The sequence below is a fragment of the Castanea sativa genome, chromosome 11 (assembly GCF_040712315.1).
Source record: "Castanea sativa cultivar Marrone di Chiusa Pesio chromosome 11, ASM4071231v1".
Taxonomy (NCBI): domain Eukaryota; kingdom Viridiplantae; phylum Streptophyta; class Magnoliopsida; order Fagales; family Fagaceae; genus Castanea; species Castanea sativa.
The window spans coordinates 43,741,324-43,760,100 of NC_134023.1; the positions used below are offsets into that span (position 1 = coordinate 43,741,324).

Below are 18,777 nucleotides of genomic sequence, written 5' to 3' on the forward strand. Positions count from 1 at the left end.
TGTTACCTCTAAATTATTAAACAAAGGCATTTCGTTTCTAAAAGGGGCGAAAATAGTAAATTAGGCATAACTTTTTAACTATATAATTATCAGTTTCGATTTACAAACTATATTTTTTACTAGCATCTCGAGGATTAGAGGCTCGATTTTGGGTCTAAAAATCGAGTTTTTGAGGGTCGATTTTTAATGTATGATGTGGCATTTTTTCCATGTGGAATCTACCTGGAAATCGAGTGTCTAAGACTCGATTTACAAAGCAAAAAAATATTAAATCCATCCACCATGACTGAGCAAAACTCACCACAAAAAAAAAAAAACCAGCGCAAGCCCAGATCTAGGCCGCGATCCCCCAGATCCAGGTCGTGTCGCGCCCAGGCCGCGGCACGCCCAGGTCGCGCGACCTGGGCGCGACGCGGCCTGGGTCGCGTGCTGCCTGGGCGCGACGCGGCCTGGGTTGCGCGGCGGCCTGGGTCAGCCTGGTTCGACGGCAGATCAATGTGGAGGAGGAAGAAAGGAAAAGATGAAGAGGTAGGGAGGAAGAAAGGAACAGATGGAGATGTAAAGAGAAGAGAGATGTGAAACGTAGAAAAAATAAGAAGGAAAAGAGGGAAGATTTAGGATGTAAATCGAGTCTTAGAGACTCGATTTTCAAGTAGTCGCCACGTGAAAAAATGCCACATCAGATAGAATTAGACTATAAAAATCGACTATCAAAGACTCGATTTATAGCCTCAAAATCGAGTTTTTTAGACTCGAGATGCTAGTAAAAAATATAGTTTGTAAACCTTAACTATTAATTATATTGTTTGAAAATTAATGTTATTTTACTATTTGTGTATCTAAAAGGTGAAATGCTGATAGCTCATCATTTTGTTTTTGGAATCTATTACTAATTGCAAAGCAGAAAAGAAAGAAAAAAAGAGAGCAAACAGAAAAGCAAAACATGAGCCCACAGCAGCAAGATGGTGAGGAGACATTAGTGAAAGCAGCATTACGAGTGCTGAACACAGCCGACCCATACGAGAAGGCTCGACTCGGCGACTCTGTGGCATCCCAATGGCTACAAGGGACAATCACTCAGCCCTACGACCCTTCCCTGGACCTGCCCGTGCCAGACCGCCCCGCCAGGCTCGCCAACGTACATTTTTTTCTATTTCAATGCCCATTTGCTACTTTGCATTCCAACTGTTCGATGAAATGCCTCAATGAAACTTTTTTGTGTTTTGTTTTTTTTTGGGTGCAGGTTAAGTTGGTGTCGCCGAGTCTAATGCCGAAGCTGGGAAAAGCAGGTAGCTTGCAGAGTAGACAGGCAATCGTGCATAGCCTGGTGCACACTGAGAGCTGGGCTATTGACTTGTCTTGGGTACTATTTTGATGTAGAAAATAGGAACAAATTCCAAAAACCAATGTGGGACTAAACAGGAACTGAATGAATAGGGAAACACAGAGAATGGGTTCCACTTTAAAGGGTCACTTATAATATAATAAAGAAGAAGACTAATTTATGAAACTTCTTGTACTTTTCAGTTGGTTGAATGATAAATTTTCTTATTAAATTAAGGAATAAACTAATGATGAGAAGGACAAGGATGATATCTATATTGTTTTTCAAACACCCCCCCCCCCCCCCCCTACCCCCCTTTTGTTTTGTTTTTATTTGAATCATGTTTGTTTTTATCTTTGTTTTTAGTCATACACATTGATTGGTTCTATTTTACCATTTTTTGTGGTACTAATTTAGACCATCTAATATGAAATAAAGTATACATACATTGGTAACCTTTTACCAGTTTTTCCATTCATTAATTCTATAATTTTGAGGGATTATGGCATGGTACATCATACATGGTGTGTAATAAATCATTTATTAGAAGAACTATTTCCATACTTGTACTTAATTGTAGTGGATAAACTAGCACCTGACTTTATAAGTTTTAAGGGGAGGGTGACGTCACGAGTTGAAGACTTATTGGTACACGTGTGTGTGTGTGTGTGTGTATATATTCATTAGAAGAACTATTTCCATACTTGCACTTAATTCTAGTCGACAAACTAGCTCCTGACTTTAAAAGTTTTAAGGGGAGGGTGAGGTCATGGGTTGAAGACTTATTGGTGCACGTGTATATATATATATATATATGTGTATGTATGTGTGTGTGATGTAGCAGATAAGGATTCTTGTATTCATTCTTTGTTGGAGCTTGTGAATGAAAAGGGTGCCTCTTGGACCATTGGATTTGATTGCTTGAAGTGGAGATTGAAGAGTAATGGCAAATTTGATTTGTTCTTATTACAAGACTCTAGGAGGATACAGTGATGCCAGTTTCCCAAAGGAAGAGTATCTGGTGTAATAAGTTATTGGAAAAAGCTGGATTTTTTTTTGTGTTTGCATAGCAGCATGGGGAAAAACTTATATTGTGACAACCTTAACAAGAGAGGTATCATTTTGGTAGACTAGTGTTGTATACGCAGAGTTAGTGAAAAAATGTGAATCATTTATTATTGATCCACTATGTGGTAGCCTATGAATTGTGGTTTTTCTTTTTCTTTTTTTGTCTTTTCTATGTCTGTCAGTAGGCAATGCCAAAGAGTGTAGTGGATCTGGTTTTTGAATGGAGAAATTGGTTTGAGAAACAAAGATCTTCAGTATAAAATATTGTTCCCCTATGCTTAATGTGGGTCATATGGAGGGAGTGAACAATTTTTATGATGTGGAGGGATCAGTTTTGGAGCTGAAAAATAAGTTTGTGAGATTGTTGTTTCGATGGTCTAGAATCCTTGGAGATATTGATATGTATTCTATTATAGACTTAGACTTCTCTTTTTCTTGTAATTCTTTGTTGGGACATTGTTTTGTACGCATCCTATGTACATGATATATCTCCTCATCTCAATAAAATTCTATTATTTATTAAAAAAAAAAAATTCTAGAAGTTTAGGGATCTTATGTATGTATTTTATTAGGAATTCTTTTTTGATAGGTATATTTTATTAGGGATTCTTTCATGTAACACTTCTTGTATTAATTTTTTTTTGTAATAATCCTGAAGAGCATTACTGCAGAATATTATATTTAGAAGAAGCTTTCCGAACTTAGTTTCTTAAAATACATTAAAATAGCTTATTCTTTTTTTCTCTTTTGCATTATTTTTTATTTCCTACTTTCGAAAACGAAGAACTGATTCCAAATGTGAAGCAAGCATGCATTAGTTATTCATATACTTGTTCATGTGCTTCATCTATTCTTTTTTGGATGCATTAATTTCTTGTTCTATGCATCTCATGTATGGCCTTCCATCTATCTATCGTGTACTTTTGGATTCTTGTAGGATATAATTGCTCGTTTTGGTAAGCAAGAGGCAATGCCAAGGGAGTTCTTTACCGATTTTGTAAAGGTGGCTCAAGATGAGGGCCGGCACTTCACTCTCCTTGCGGCACGGCTAGAGGAGATAAGTTCTTCTTATGGAGCATTACCGGCTCATGATGGCCTTTGGGACTCTGCCATTGCTACTTCAAATGATCTCCTTGCACGCCTTGCAGTTGAGCATTGTGTCCATGAGGTGCTTTTTCCTTAAAAACTTTCTTGTTTTGAATGGACCAACATGGTCCATGGAGTCATCAAATAACTGATTACGAATTTCAAACGGACACACTTTTCAATAAATTAATTAAAATATAGTATGTATATTTCTGCAATTGTGACCTGGTGGGGTCTAGCAGTCTTTCATTGGAATAATCTAGTGTTCTCAGGTTTGATAAAAAACAAAAATCTAGTTTTCTCAGGTTGGTAGGTTTGGGGTGGGAATTGATTTTTTATATATATAGGTAAGTAGATCATCACAAATTTAGGGCACGTTTGATTAGCTGTAATGGTGATTACCTGGGAAGATGAGGAGGAATCAGAACTTACTAGGAATACAAGAAGTTGGAATGCAATAATTATTCTGTTCAACTGTTTGGTAATGACACTGGAATAGATCAAGAATTATTATTGTTTGAGCAAACTCTTAGGTTCTCTTACAGAGTTTCCATCTACCATATTTAATGAAGATGCAAAGACCTGGACTTAAGGGTTATATTATTCTTTCACAAAAAACAAATTTGGCTTTGTCACTGACCATATATAAAGGGTTATATAATTATTTTACTTGGAAAATAAAAATAAAAGCTATGAGTCTATGACTTCATCACTGAGCAGGGATCACATATAATTAATAAATGACAATATGTACTCATGCAATATATACCACTAACATATTGAAAAAAAAAAAAACACTAAAAAAAACAACCATTATTTTAATTTTTGGCATCTTGCTAGGGAAGAAATATGGATACTACATCACATAGGTGTAAAAGATCATAAAAAGACCTACAATGAGTATTCAAATGCGCTTTTAAACCCATAGAAAACCTAATCTGGTCAGTATTGAACTTTCCTCCTACTTTGTTTTCAATTTGACTCAAGAGTGTTCAAAATCTGATGTGCTACATTCTCCTCTAATGATGGATAGCTTGGGACCTAAATTTCCATGGAGCACGAATGGAGCCAGGAGGATAAGATACTGATTAACTATCAAGACGAGATTCCACTTTGCTGCCAAATTATTAGCAACAGATTTTAGATGGTGCCACTTTGTTGCCTAAATGTGATTCTAAAACGCACCCACTCAAATAAAGCCATGAGGATAAGATACTAATTAACTATCAAGGTTGGATTCCATTATGCTGTCAAATTATTAGAGTAATATATTGTAGATAGTACCACATTTTAGATAGCGATAGATCTGAGGAGACTGAAAGCTAATAGCGGTTTTTTGGGATCTTTATTTTTTAGAACTATTAGAGCATCTCCAATGGTGTAGCTAAAGACAAAATATTCTCTATAATAGAGAATGAGACCAAAAAAAGGTCTCTAATAGATTCTCTAAACTCTAATTTTTTTTTTGGCTCATGAACAGTAGCTCATCAAATCTGATGGGCTACTGTACATCCTTCAAATTTTTTTTCTATTATAATAATCAGGTATTGAATAAAAAAATGTTGGAATATGTGTAGTTGTTAAAAAAAAGAATAAATAATGAATGAAGAAATGATATTTAGATGTGATAGATAATGGGATAGAGAATCTGTTGGAAAATGTATTTGAAAAAATGGGTAGCTAAAAGGTAAAAGTCACTATTCATTCTTCAAACAGTACAAAAATTTGGAGAATCTGCTGGAAATGCTCTAATAAGTTAAGAAATAGCTATTACCAACCTTTTGGGAAAGAATAGTTATTCTAATAGCTATTCCTTAGTTTAAGTGAAATATAGTTATTTTATTACAAGATCTATTCTTTTATACCAAACTTGCCCTGAATTTCTAATGAAGCCAGCTATTGGACTTGCTATTTGAAATAAATGGAAATAGATTTTCTTCATACATGTTGTAATAGCATCTGTTGGTAAAAATCCATCTAGATTGCAGGAATTGAAGAGAATGGAACCATAGTTCAAATCATGCAAATGATGGGCATCCATTTGTCGAGATGAATTGAGTCCTATCATTTGTGAAGATGGCTCCATTTTCTTGAATTTCTGCAAATGATGGGTATTCTTTCATGCAGTTTTCATGTAGAGGGCTCATTTTTCTGATACACCCTTTCAGTATGGTGTCCAAACATTCCATCAGTGAATGATGTTTCCATAATCATAACCCTTTTCAGTTTGAACACAGGCCAGAGGACTTGACGTGCTGCCCACAACCATTTCTCGTTTTCGCAATGGAGGTGATAATGAGACAGCAGAATTACTGGAGAGTGTGGTTTACCCAGAGGAGATTACCCATTGTGCTGCTGGGGTTAAATGGTTTAAATATATTTGCCTGAGGGATAGTAATCCTGCTCGGGATCAGGACAGCTTGGCACCTCAAGGTGGGGCAGGAGAAAATGGAACAATGGAGATTGAAAATGAAGTAATTCAGAAGTTTCACTCAATAGTGAGAACACACTTCAGGGGACCATTGAAACCACCTTTTAACGTGGAGGCAAGGAAAGCGGCTGGGTTTGGTCCTAGGTGGTATGAACCACTTGCTGTCAAAGAGGCCACCCCAGAATGATGACACTATTGTAATTAGCAAGAATACTCTGATAATTTTTGTTTGGGAATTGAAAATGTTTCTTTTAGATTTCCCCTTAAGAGGCAAATGTGTTTTTTTCCCCCTTATTTAAGATGAGTTGGCATAAACTTTCGATCATAGAAATCCTAAGAACTAGTATTTCAAGTGGCGTATTCCTTCCTCTGTTTTTGGATCATGGAACTTCTAAGTCTGGCCTTTTTGTTTTACTTGTTTCTTATATGGTGAGCTTCTGCTGTTTATGCTACTTGTTGCAGTTTGGACTCTTATGGGTTCATCTTGATTGGCTGATATTTGATATTTGACAGGCTTAAACTACCTGGCTGAAAGTTCTCATTAAAACTCCATTGTATCACATTCTCCAAGTTTTAGAACTTTCAAGCAGTCAATGAACTTTTCTAAGACCAAGAGAACAATTAGCAAATTGACTGAGGTGCTACCTAGTGTTACGAGAACTGGACAGAACCATCAGTTCAATTAGAAAACTCATCACCCCCCAATAAAATTGTCCGGACCTTTGTAATGCAAATAAGCCACTCGCCGCTCGTGTTTGATGCCCCTGAACTAAAAGAAGACAATTGATGGCATTGAAAGAATTCGAAGGGCACTTTTTTTCTAATCTAGGGACATGCCTAATTTCACCACCAATTAATGTGCTGTTATTGGTGTACAATAGAAGGACAAAACCTAGTACAATACTTTAGGTGCTGCTTCTTAAGTTCCTCTCTTAGGATTTGACTATATGGCTACTTAACTAAAAACTACATTTTCACTCACGAAAAAAAATCCACATGGCAGAATCATAAGAGGAGAACCTAAAGAATAACACCTAAGTACTGTACCTAAGTTTTGCCTATGATAAAAATAGTTTCAATGATAAGTTCATGTGAAAGTAATCTCACTCCTATCATAAATTGATAACTCAGCAGGGTATGACGAGTTTGTTCATATGATTGTTGTTTACCAAACATATTTATAAATCTTGATGTTTTAGTCCCATAATGTAGGTGTCCAGAACTCTTTAAACAGTTAACTTTTCTCCCAAATGTATATAGGCCACCATACCACACGTACCAAGGAATTACAATGAGGGATCCCTCCCCCTTTCCCCCTTAATGTGGGTGTCTAGAACTCTTCAAATACTTAACTATTCTTCTGTATGTCTAGGCCCGATCCCACTCACACATAAGACCTATATGGAGTACTCCCTTGAGGGTAAACCTATAAATGGACCGAGTTTTTTATGAACAAGTCAAGCTTGACTTAAGAAAAGACTTGTTTATGTTCATTTATCTGGCAAGTAAGTCAAGCTCAAACAAAATAATCTACTTGCAAACATGCTCGCGAACATGAAGCTAAATTTAGGTATTATAATATATGTATATATATATATGTATGTATGTATGTATGTATATTTCATTTCGTAGTAAAATTTATATATACTTTTTAACAAGAAAAGGTTGGTGAGTATAATTTTATAAGTTTATAAACATAAACTATTATTTTTAATTAACTCAAATAATATAATTTTAACTATAATCTCGTTATTAGTTATTAGCATAAATTTGAGAATGCAAAAATTTTAATCATGGTATTATTATATATAAGAAAATAATTAGTTAATTAAGTGACTTGTTTACAAGTTGGAATAAGAAAATGATCCAAATTTGAAAATTTAATTTAGTTTAATAATGGGATTCAGATCATCTAGATTTATTAAGTAGTCTATCAGTAGATTTTCTTAAATCCTTACTACTCTAATGATTTAATGGTTTAAATTCTGCTATATCAGCATTCCACTAACAACATTCTAGGAAATCTAGAGGATCTGAATCCCATCATTAAACTAAATTAAGTTTTCATTATTAAGTGATCACTTGCTATTTGGTTGGAAAAGGTGGTCGGTCCATGGTGTTTATATATATATATATATTAGTTAATTACTAAAGAATTCCAAAACAAATAAATATATATAATTATGCCTACCTTTTTTTTTCTGGGAAGAAAAAATTTTTTGAGACAAAAAACTAAGATACAAAGAGAGCATACTCCAAAATAACATTCACAACAGCAAGAGGAACCAAAGAACCCAAAAACTCTATTAGAGAGGGACTAACAGCCAAGCTCATAAGCAGCCTTATTGGCTCTCCTGGAACCCAGCTAAAAGAAGAGGAAGGTACTGGGTTCGTTGAAGAACCTGGCTTCTAACAAAAGATTAGCAACAAGCCGAAGGACTGGAGCATTAGGAAAAGAAGGGCCTTTCAAAACATACATTAGTAAAGTTTGTGTTTCAACACGGTTGCATCTAAGGTTGTGCACCGATTGGATTGGGTCAAATTTAGGTATTTTTGAACCCAAGGTTAAGAAATCTTCATTTCAGCCCAGCCCATAAAAGATCTAAAAATTAATTCAACACAATTCACGTCAACCGAGTAAGGTTGGATGGGGCCTTCGGGTTTGTTAAGCCTGCTAAACACTACTTTTTTTACAATAAATTTCACAATTGCAAAAATAGTTCACCGTGATAGGTGAATAACTTACATTGATGAACCCACCGCTTTATTTTTGAGAGGAGCTACGTCCACAATATTTTTACAATATTTTCACAACAAATCATAGGTGATTAGTTGTTATTGGTTCAAATTTGAACCTAACACTAAGATTATTTTTTTACCCTAACAATAACAACCAGTAACAACCTGCCATTTAGGATTTGTTATAAAAATGTTGTGAAAATGTTGTGGACATATCATTCCTCATTTATTTCCTTCACAACTCACAGTCCACTATTTTAATTATTGTAAAATTTATTGTGAAAAAGTTGCGAATGCATTATTGTATGACAATTCAATTAGTAGGTTCTATAATTAACTTTTGTAGATTGATTTATTTTTTTAAATTTTTTTTAAGTAATCAAATTATGTCTAAATTTTATGTATTTAAATTAATTTCCCACTTTGATTGTTAGTAACTATGATTGATTATTTTGTTCTTTTGTTTTAATAATATGAAACATATACTTGTAGTTACAATTGTCTATTTATTTTGTTATTATTATCAATTAATGTTTTTAGATTAATTTTATTAATAATATTGCTTTTCAATCTTTCCTCCCCTAAACTGAAATCTTAGCTCAACCACTGTGCGTAACTTGAGCAAAAAAAATGTCTTTTTTTTTATTTTTACTCTCACTTACTGTCACGGTGTTTTCTCTCTATTTCTTTCTGACTGCACCTCTCATGACGCTCTCTTTGTGTCTGTGTCTCTCTCATTGTCTGCGACTTTAAGGGTGAGTTTGGTTAGGCTTTTTAAAAAAGTGCATAATGAAAAAGTTGAGTTTTGAAAAAGTGCATAATGAAAAAGTGATTTTTCAAAAAGCTGAGTGTTTGGTAAAAGCTGTTAAAAAGTGCTTTTTGAAAAAGCTGAGTGTTTGGCTAAAACTATAAAAGTTGCAGTTTGAGGGACAAATTACCAAAAAGGACAACGTATATATAAGGGAGTTTATTTCATACTTATAATTCAACTACTTCATATACTTACTAAATAATAATAATAATAATAAATTTATATTATTGGTATTATTTTAATAATGTTTGGGCAATTATTCTTTTTTAGTGGCATAATTATTTGTTATTACCATTAATGACTTCTTATTAATATTAATTAAATCTAAACAATTTTCATCATCATGAAGCACAAAATGAAAATGTAAAAAGATGATAAAATATACACCAATAATCCAAGTTTAAATTGTGCTATATAAAAATGTAAAAAGATATAAAATACATATCAATAATCCAAATATAAATTGTACTACATGATATTATACAAAAAAAAAAAATACAACTACTAATTATTACCCCCCCAAATAGAATTTGCATGACCCATCGGCGGCGACGGCATCGGTTTCTTCTTTTCTTGACGTGATGCGGCTGCTTCCTTCTTCTTCTTGGGCGGAAATTTGGAACCAAGGCTAATCAGATCTAAAATATTTTTTCCCACACAACGTAACTTCACAATGATAATTCCCCTAAATGCAATACAAACCAACAAATCATAATATGGTTTCATAATATTATAACAAACTCAAATATTATAACAAATCATAATATGCAGCATCGAGCCTAGCCTAGCTGGAGCATGACCCATCGAGCGGGCGAAGCTTTCTTCTTCTTCCTGTGAGAAATTTGGAACCAAGGCTAATCAGATCTAAAAATTTTTTTCCCACACAACGTAACTTCACAATGATAATTCCCCTAAATGCAATACAAACCAACAAATCATAATATGGTTTCATAATATTATAACAAACTCAAATATTATAACAAATCATAATATGGTTTCATTTTGGCCAAACAAACAAATGGGGCTTTATTTCAAAACCATTTGCAACAATTTCTAAATCCGAAACAAATGGGGCTTTATTTCATTTTGGCCGAACACACTATCAACTAAAGAACTGAAACAAACAAACAAAGTTAGATCAAATACACCCAATCAACAAACAAATTTCAAAACCCAATCAACTAAAGAACCAAATGGGTCATCATTAAATCTCCAAACCCTCAAAAACTCAAAAAGGTACAAATAAATTAGATCAAATACACCCTGTTTCAGATCTTAAAAAAAAAAAAAAAAATTCGGATCACTGTTGGTACTTGGTGGATTTTGGTAGCAGATCAGTCTTGCTTGGTGCCTTTTTGATCAAATGCGTACCTTCAAGATTCCTGTCTCAGATCAGAAAAAAAAAATTAAAACAAAAAAATTACAGATCAGAGAAAACGAAGAAAGCAGAAGAGGAAGAAGAAGAAGAGGACGAAGAAGAAGAGGAAGAAGAAGAAGAGGACGAAGAAGAAGAGGAAGAAGAAGAAGAAGTCACAGATGACTTACCATAGGGAGATCGGTAGCAGCACGGAGAAGGCAGAGTAGAGAAGAGATGAGAGGAATTATTACACAGAAATTTCAGCGAAGCAGAGAGATGAGATGAGAGGGTGATTCGGTAATTTTAGGTCTCAGCTATCCGTTGAGCTGAAAACGTTGATGCGCGTTTGAGATATGGACCTTCAGACCACCATTTCAGAAATCAGCGTTTTTGCCTTTGCCTTAAAACACAACTTTTATCTAAAATTTGCGTTTAGGCTTCACCAAACGCCCAGCCACTGCCAACTTTATGAAAAAGCTACGTTTTGGGTCCTAAAAGCCCAACCAAACGGGCACTAACTCTCACACCAAAAAATGGCCGAATGGCCTCAATGCTTTAGCTCTCTTTCTTTCTTCATTCTGAGACATGCTTGACATCGCTTTTCATTAAGAGAAGTCTAACTTGTTACAAAAGGCTTGGGAGACAAGATCATTAAATGAGCTTCGACAAATGTGGCAAGCAAGTGGGCTGGACCCACACAGTGCTATGACACGGGAAATATGTACATACTCCGGGAGCATTGTACGTAGCCCTTTGATGCACCCAACATTTAGGAATTAGGAGCAAGTCACTTCCCCCAAATTGGTTGTATTCCAGAAACACTCGGATCCAAGGCCACAAATTATGATCAAGGCCTTGTACTCTGCATTGAAGGATGGCCATCACCTTTGATCAAACAACTGGCTGAAGCTAGCTGCTCCAATTTTCTCCTCCATATGAGACTTTACCTTGGCCCATCAGCGGTAAATACCAGTAAAAGAGACTCAGCTTAGTCCACACTCCACCTGTCCCCCCAGCAATGGGCTTTCAAAGCCTCAAACCTGCAACTTGCATTTTATTGATCATATATTCCACACATAGTACAAATCGAACGCCCCCAAACTTTTCATAAAATAGCACAACATTAACTTATTTATCCAAAAAGAAAAGAGAGATCAGTATTAGCTGAATTACAACAAGAACTTCCAGATTTTTGCCCATAGAAATCCCATAATTTGGTTTCACAATCTGCTCATTCAGTAATGTTACCCACATTCCTGTAAAAAAAAAAAAAAAAAATTAATGTTACCAACATAATTTTTTTAACCATAAATTTCACAATGTTTAAATTAGTCAATAATGGGTAATAAAATAAAAATGTTTATAAATGTCAATTGTGTACCGTCCACCACTCACCAACTTAATAATTAAGAAATATTGAAAAAAAAAATTGAGAAGATGAAATATAGAAATTTGTTTTGGAAAAAAAATTGTATTTGTAAGTGTAACATTACTATATATATATATATATATATATATATATATATATATATATATATATATAAAAGATCATGTTAATGTGTATTCTTATTTCTTAGAGCAACCGTTAATTAAACATTTTAAGAAAATTTGACACTAATTTTATGACAAATATAAAAAATCTTCAAATAGATTAATAACTTTTTCCTCATAAATGATTTTTAAAAATATTTCTTAAATTAATCTCATTACTCCATCCATTAAGTTTTTCTTAACATATTAAACGAAAGAAAAAAAAAAAGGAAAATAAAAAAGAAGGTAGATGAGAAACATAATGCAGAACCCAACGTTATTGACCTGGATTGGGATTGGGAATTGTTTGTGGTTTTTTAGTTTTTCTTTTTAGAATCCGCTTATTTTGCTAAAACTGAAAACTTTTTGTTGAAAGTATTGTAGATAAAGGTAAAAGTGAGCTAAAAGAGTAGAGTGTGACTCATGAATAGTACTAGTATTGTGAGACCCATGAATAGTTGCAAAAATAAGCTAAATAGTAAAATAAGTTGACTTTAATTTTTACCAAACATACACTTTATGCCCATGGAGCTATGAAGGTCGCGCTCTAAAAAATGAGTTTTACTAATGTATGTCCTTAGAGTATGTGTAAATGAACCATTTTAGAAAGTTTTTTTTATGGAAAATTAAAAAAGTTATCAAACATTTTGACAATTTTTTTAAAAATACTTCTTAAAATGGATGATTAACGGCCTTAGAGTATATGTTAACCGAATCCAAAAAAATCACCTGGAAGGTTTGGAACTGGGATCGTACGGCACTATAAAGTTTAGAGAAAGAGTAGAATAGAAATTGCACAGAAAGTGAGAGAAAATCCACACAAAAAAAAAAAAAGGAACAGAGAATGTGGTGTGGTTTTGAAAACTTTGAGAACACATTTGTCTCTCTATTCTATTTATACGAACGTCGCTTGTTTATTTTGGACCGACTAAATCATTAAATTGGAATCTGAGTTTGTTTTTTCGTTAAACTCCCATTAGTCATGAGTGGGAGTTGAAATTGGGTGTTTGTGTGTTTTGAACTATATTCTCTTTCACAGGTTGGAGACATGTGTTATCTCGTCCCTCAAACTATCTGAAGAGAACCAAATTTAAAGCCAGAATAAGAGTTTAAATTTCATGTTTTTGATGAATTTGGGAATACTCAGATTTATTTTTATTTTTTATAGATGACCAAGTTTGTGATTTTTTAGGCGATGTTCTGGGTTTTACATGTTGGATTATATTCTCATAATTTTAATTGAGCATCTTTTTGGGTATTGAGGAATAAAAAACAATGAAGAAAAAGTGATTGGAAGCACAATCAATTGTGAAGGGTTTTTTACTTTTTTTTAGATATGTTGGTGAATTGTGAGTTTTGCTTTGTTAATTTGCAAATTGAGGATTACTTTATAGATATTGGTAGATATTTTTTCTAGGGAGAGATTTAACAAAGCAATGAATGATAACTTTGCTATTATTTATTTTTTCTTTTCTAATAAATTTTTTCTTTATGTTCTTTCTACTAACATATGTCTACGGTTTTCTATTTGACTTCCATTGCTTTTCTTTTTTGTAGATTATTCAATCCAACAGATTTTGGGAACACACTAGACACCACCATTCATATGGGAAGAACACTTTAATAACTTCTTCATTCATAGCAGGTACTTATAGTTCTTTGTTTGGCTTATTTTACCATATAATAATATTTGGAATTGTTTTAGTTCCACTATTATTGTTTTGGGATAATATATAAACTTTGATTTTTTTTTGACACATGAATATTGATATATGGAAAAAAGAAAAAGAAAAGAAAAAAAGAGGACATTATTGGCCCAATGAATGAGGAAGAACAGGGCAAAGGAGAGCTAAGGCATTGCAAAGCCAGTTTATGGATATGCATCTTACTTTGATTGGTAATTTGGTTCTTCCTTTGTTTACTGCATAATATTTATTTTTCACGAAGTTTCATTGATATTTTAAACTATATTTATATCTTTTTTATTTGTCTATGGTGTTTGTATCTTGTTTCAATGATTGGACCAATACCATTGTTTCATGATGCCATTGTTGACGTTGTTAGTATTTTGTTTTAGTTTATATTTCTACGTGTTAAGAATAACAACTTGAATTTTGGAGTAAAGACTGTGTGCATTTTTATTAATATATTTACTCTATTTTTTTCTCCTTAAAATTTCGATTGACATGGTAGTAGATTCAAAACATGTGTAATTTCTTCTTCATCATTTTTTCTTGTAAAGTTTGATTTTTCTTTTATCACCACCATTATCAATTCATCAATATTTTTAATCAAAGTTGAGTGTTTGATTTTGTGTGTGTCTGTGTATACTATTTCTCTTCGCTTTTGGTTCCAACAAACACAGTGGGTTTTGGTTTCAGGCTAAATGTCAAGTGGGGATTTCCAATTCAGGCTCATTTCCTGATTCCCTCACCAATTCACCCTCCGAGCTTATTGTCACAGTTTTTCAATGATGCACACTTAGTGCTTTAAATTTAGCTTATATACAAGCCACCTCATAATTTTGAAGTCCACATTTAAGCCTAACAAGGTATGAATAGAGTAGAGTGCAAATTTGACTTTACAAGCTAACCAACTTAAAACAATTTTAATGGGTATTGAAGTTTAGAATTTGCTCTGAGAATTGGTTCTAATAGCTTGATTTTGTAGATATTAGACACTTGAAGTATGTAACCGGCTCTTTACGGATAGTCAATTTGAGGATCTATTTAATTATATAACAAGAAAATAAGGTCTCAAAATTTTCAACTTCATTGCTTTGAAAAAAAATTAATTGTTGTCATTCCTTTGTACCCAATAAGTATGCAGTGCTTGTTAGAGCAAATAAGGAAAAAAAAAATTAAAGAAGAAGAAGAAGAAGAAGAATGACCAGTCGTTATGTTCCATTAAAAAAGGTTCAGCTCTTTTAGAGCCTCAACGGCTTTAACACCTCGCCAAAATGTGTTGTTTCAAGGGAACCCCCAAGTGGGCCAAATTGCAGCTTATTATTTTAAACTCACTATCACATTCTTTGATTTGAATAGTTTTCTTGGAATGAGTTGTGTCAATTTTGGGAATTTATTCAGATAGACAGTCTTCTTCTCTATTTCTAATCTACCTCTGAATTTCTATCTTTATATCCTTTTGTGCAATTGTTGTAGTGAATTAGTACTAAAGATTCATAATGATATCACTTAGCTATCGATTGTTGATGAATGATTGTCTCAAGAGCTTAAACTATTAGGAAACAGTGAATTTTCCACAATTCTAACACTCTTATAAGAGAAAAATGTTAATGGGAATGTACATTGGGAATTGGAATTGTGCATGTTGATCTATAGAACAAATGGGGTTTGATGGATAGCTTAGTCTCATATTTCTTGTCTTTTGCAGGAAGGTTGAATAATATTGGACATAGCTTGATTTTGGATATAATATATGTTTATTTTTGAACTTGAGTTGGTAGCTAGATAACACATAAGAATCTTCAATCAAATTGGATTTTTTAGCATTGTAGACATTACAATTTCGATAATTTCCTAAACATTAACGATAACTCTTACATCTATCTATCTATCTATTATCTTTTGTCATTAAGGAGAGACCTCATGATGGTGTACCCAAAATCTCTGATATCTTTTAGGCCAAGGGTGTGAGACCACTCTACAAACATTTTCATGCATGATGATTTCAGCACTGTAATTGAGAGTGCTGAATTGTTAGATATTTTATTGTTTCTATCCCTCTATATTGCCCACATTCCAAACAAAAAGGTCATCAATGTTTAAGTTGGAGGCGATGCTTGCTATTGATACTGAATTCTTCTAGAGGCCTTCATTTTTTTTTTCCCAATTAAATCAGTCTTCCTCCCTCTAACTTTCTTTATGGTTCTTGGTTGGATATAGCACAAAGAAATTTAATTTAGTCAAACTACACAAATATGAATTGTGGACAACATTGAATATTGTCCTTTTTAAAGAGAGATATCTTATGACAAATTTTTTGGAGGAAAGGGACAAGGCCATGGTTTGTAAAGTTATCGTGTTTAGTTTTGAGATTGAACACTTAGTTGTTAAAAATTTGTTTTTTGATGACTTTATGATTTATATTATATTTATTTGTACTCAATTTTATATTAGGATACGATTTTTCTTATTTTGTATTTTCTTATTATTTTGCAGAATGATGAATCCCTGATTAATTGGACCTTCCTCTTTACGAGCTCACAAAAAAATTCACAAAAAACTAATCTTGAGCTTGTCTTTGTTCTTTCTTCCTTATGGGTGGTTCAAGGAGTTTGTTTGGCTAATTTATTTTGTTCAAATATAGTGTGTATTTTGTAAGTTTTATTCAAGCCATAAATGGAAAATGGTTGTAATTTAGTATTTTGATGGGCCTCTAATTTGGTGGATCTCTCCACTTGGGCCTATCCTTTTGTTTTCTCATTGTGAGCCCTACAAAATGGACAAATCTACTATATATTGCCATGAATTTTTATTCCACATGGGTTTTAGTTGTTAGTAAAAATAAAATGAATCCATGAGCTTTAATAAATATTTATGATAAGTTTTGGGTATTAATTTCCATGGGCTTTAAATAACAACTTGTATAGTTTCTTATAATTTTTGCTATGGATTATTTTTGTAAATGATAGTTTCTTTGGGGCTTTTAAATAATGACCTCTAATATTTCTCAAGAATAATATTTACCATGGGTTTTAAATAGTGGCAATATCCATGGGTTTCAAATAAAATATAGTAAAAACCACTATAGTGGAATATTGTGATATTACCATGGGTTTTCTATAGATAATCATAGTAAAGTGAATAATTATTATGAGTTTTGAAAATAGATATTAAGAATGTATAAGATAAATAGTGACCATGGGTTCTTATATAAATTCCATGGGTTTATAATATGGTATAAATAAACAAATGTCATGGGTTTAAGATAATCATAACTTTCCATGGGCTTTTATAAGATAATTGCCATGGGTTGAGAATAGATAATTGTCATAAATTCCATGAGCTTGTAATATTATAGTAATAGGTTTAAGAACTTAAAGTATTGTTCATTATTGGACTTTTAAGTGAAATAATTATGATATAATATTTTGTCAAGTATTGATAACCTTGGGCTTTTGATAAAATAGTGTTAAGTAGATAGCTTAGGTTTTTAATAGTGTCAAAGTAAATTAGGCTTTTGATGTTGTCATTGCATGCCACCGCCACCACTGGTGGTGGCTTCTCTTCTTCTTTCCCCTCTCACTTATTCTCTCCTCAACTTGGTTCGATCTCTTTGAATTAAACCCAAATCTTAGAGCGTTTAGAGAGTGCAAAAGTTTCTATTTTTGAATATTCGCCTTGATTTGCTAAGTGGGTCTAGCGGATTGTAAGTGAATATTACCAATTTCCTATCAGAAAAATACATCTACAACACAATTTGGCTGTAACAGCTTAAGAATCTAAGAAAAATTAAATGAAACTTGCCATCCACAAACCTTAACGTACTAAGAGGCTTCTATTATTATTTTTTTCTTCTTCTTGATATTCTTTGGATTTGCTGGGTATTTGATCAATTGATCAAATTGGAAAGCCTGTGACGTTTTGATATCTTTAGTCCTTAAGAATTTTATTTTATTTTTTGAATTAATTGAATTTAAATGTTAATATGGCACATTTTAACGACAATAAAAAAATTTTAATTTTTTTTTCGTTGCCACATAGGCTTCAAATGTGTCAACAATGCACACTGTTTGCAATGTAAGCATTTTGCATTAGTGAGTCAATTGTAAGAACCAAATTAACTACAAGTTGAAAATAACATGGACTAAATTGATTACTGCCAAAATGTAAAGACCAAATTGAATATGACCTCAAAATGTAAGGACTAAAATGGAGTTTTCGCCAACTATTTATTTGTTTCAAAGTTCTAATAATTTCTAACAAATTTTCTTTAAATCAATCATTGTACAACAAAACTTCCCCATCAAATGCATAATATTTTAGAAGCAAAATTACACATAATTCCTTACATTTATTAGGATTCTATACCTTAGGTTCTTGAATTAAATTCATCTATGTAATTGCATTGGTTAATACAATACAAAATGTGTTATCTTCTTTCAATAATAAATAGATTAAAAGTGGTAGCTTATCGGTCAATGCAACCATGTGAGTGAATTTAACATAATAGAATTTTTTCTCTCTTCTATTTTTTTCTTGTCTAAATCGAAATTTGATAATAATTATAGTTATTTATAGACATTTATTATTACTATATTTGTATATGAAATTTAGAAATCATTTATTATACTATTTATAGAAAATATAATATACTAAGATCCTAATATAATTTCAACTTAGTTGATTTAAGCGTGTTTCATTTAAATCTTATAACTTCCAAAATGTTTCATTTAAACATAAAAAATT

The 18,777-nt window shown here is 32.7% G+C and overlaps 1 protein-coding gene across 1 annotated transcript; it reads left to right on the plus strand.

Moving 5' to 3' along the window:
- The first annotated feature begins 844 nt into the window (after nucleotides 1-844).
- On the plus strand, nucleotides 845-6,456 carry LOC142615355 (uncharacterized). The gene is made up of 4 exons (XM_075788105.1): nucleotides 845-1,138; nucleotides 1,244-1,363; nucleotides 3,330-3,560; nucleotides 5,716-6,456. Exons 1-4 carry the CDS (start codon nucleotides 944-946, stop codon nucleotides 6,094-6,096), a joined length of 927 nt encoding a protein of 308 aa, XP_075644220.1. The 5' UTR covers nucleotides 845-943; the 3' UTR covers nucleotides 6,097-6,456.
- The last annotated feature ends 12,321 nt before the right edge of the window (nucleotides 6,457-18,777 follow it).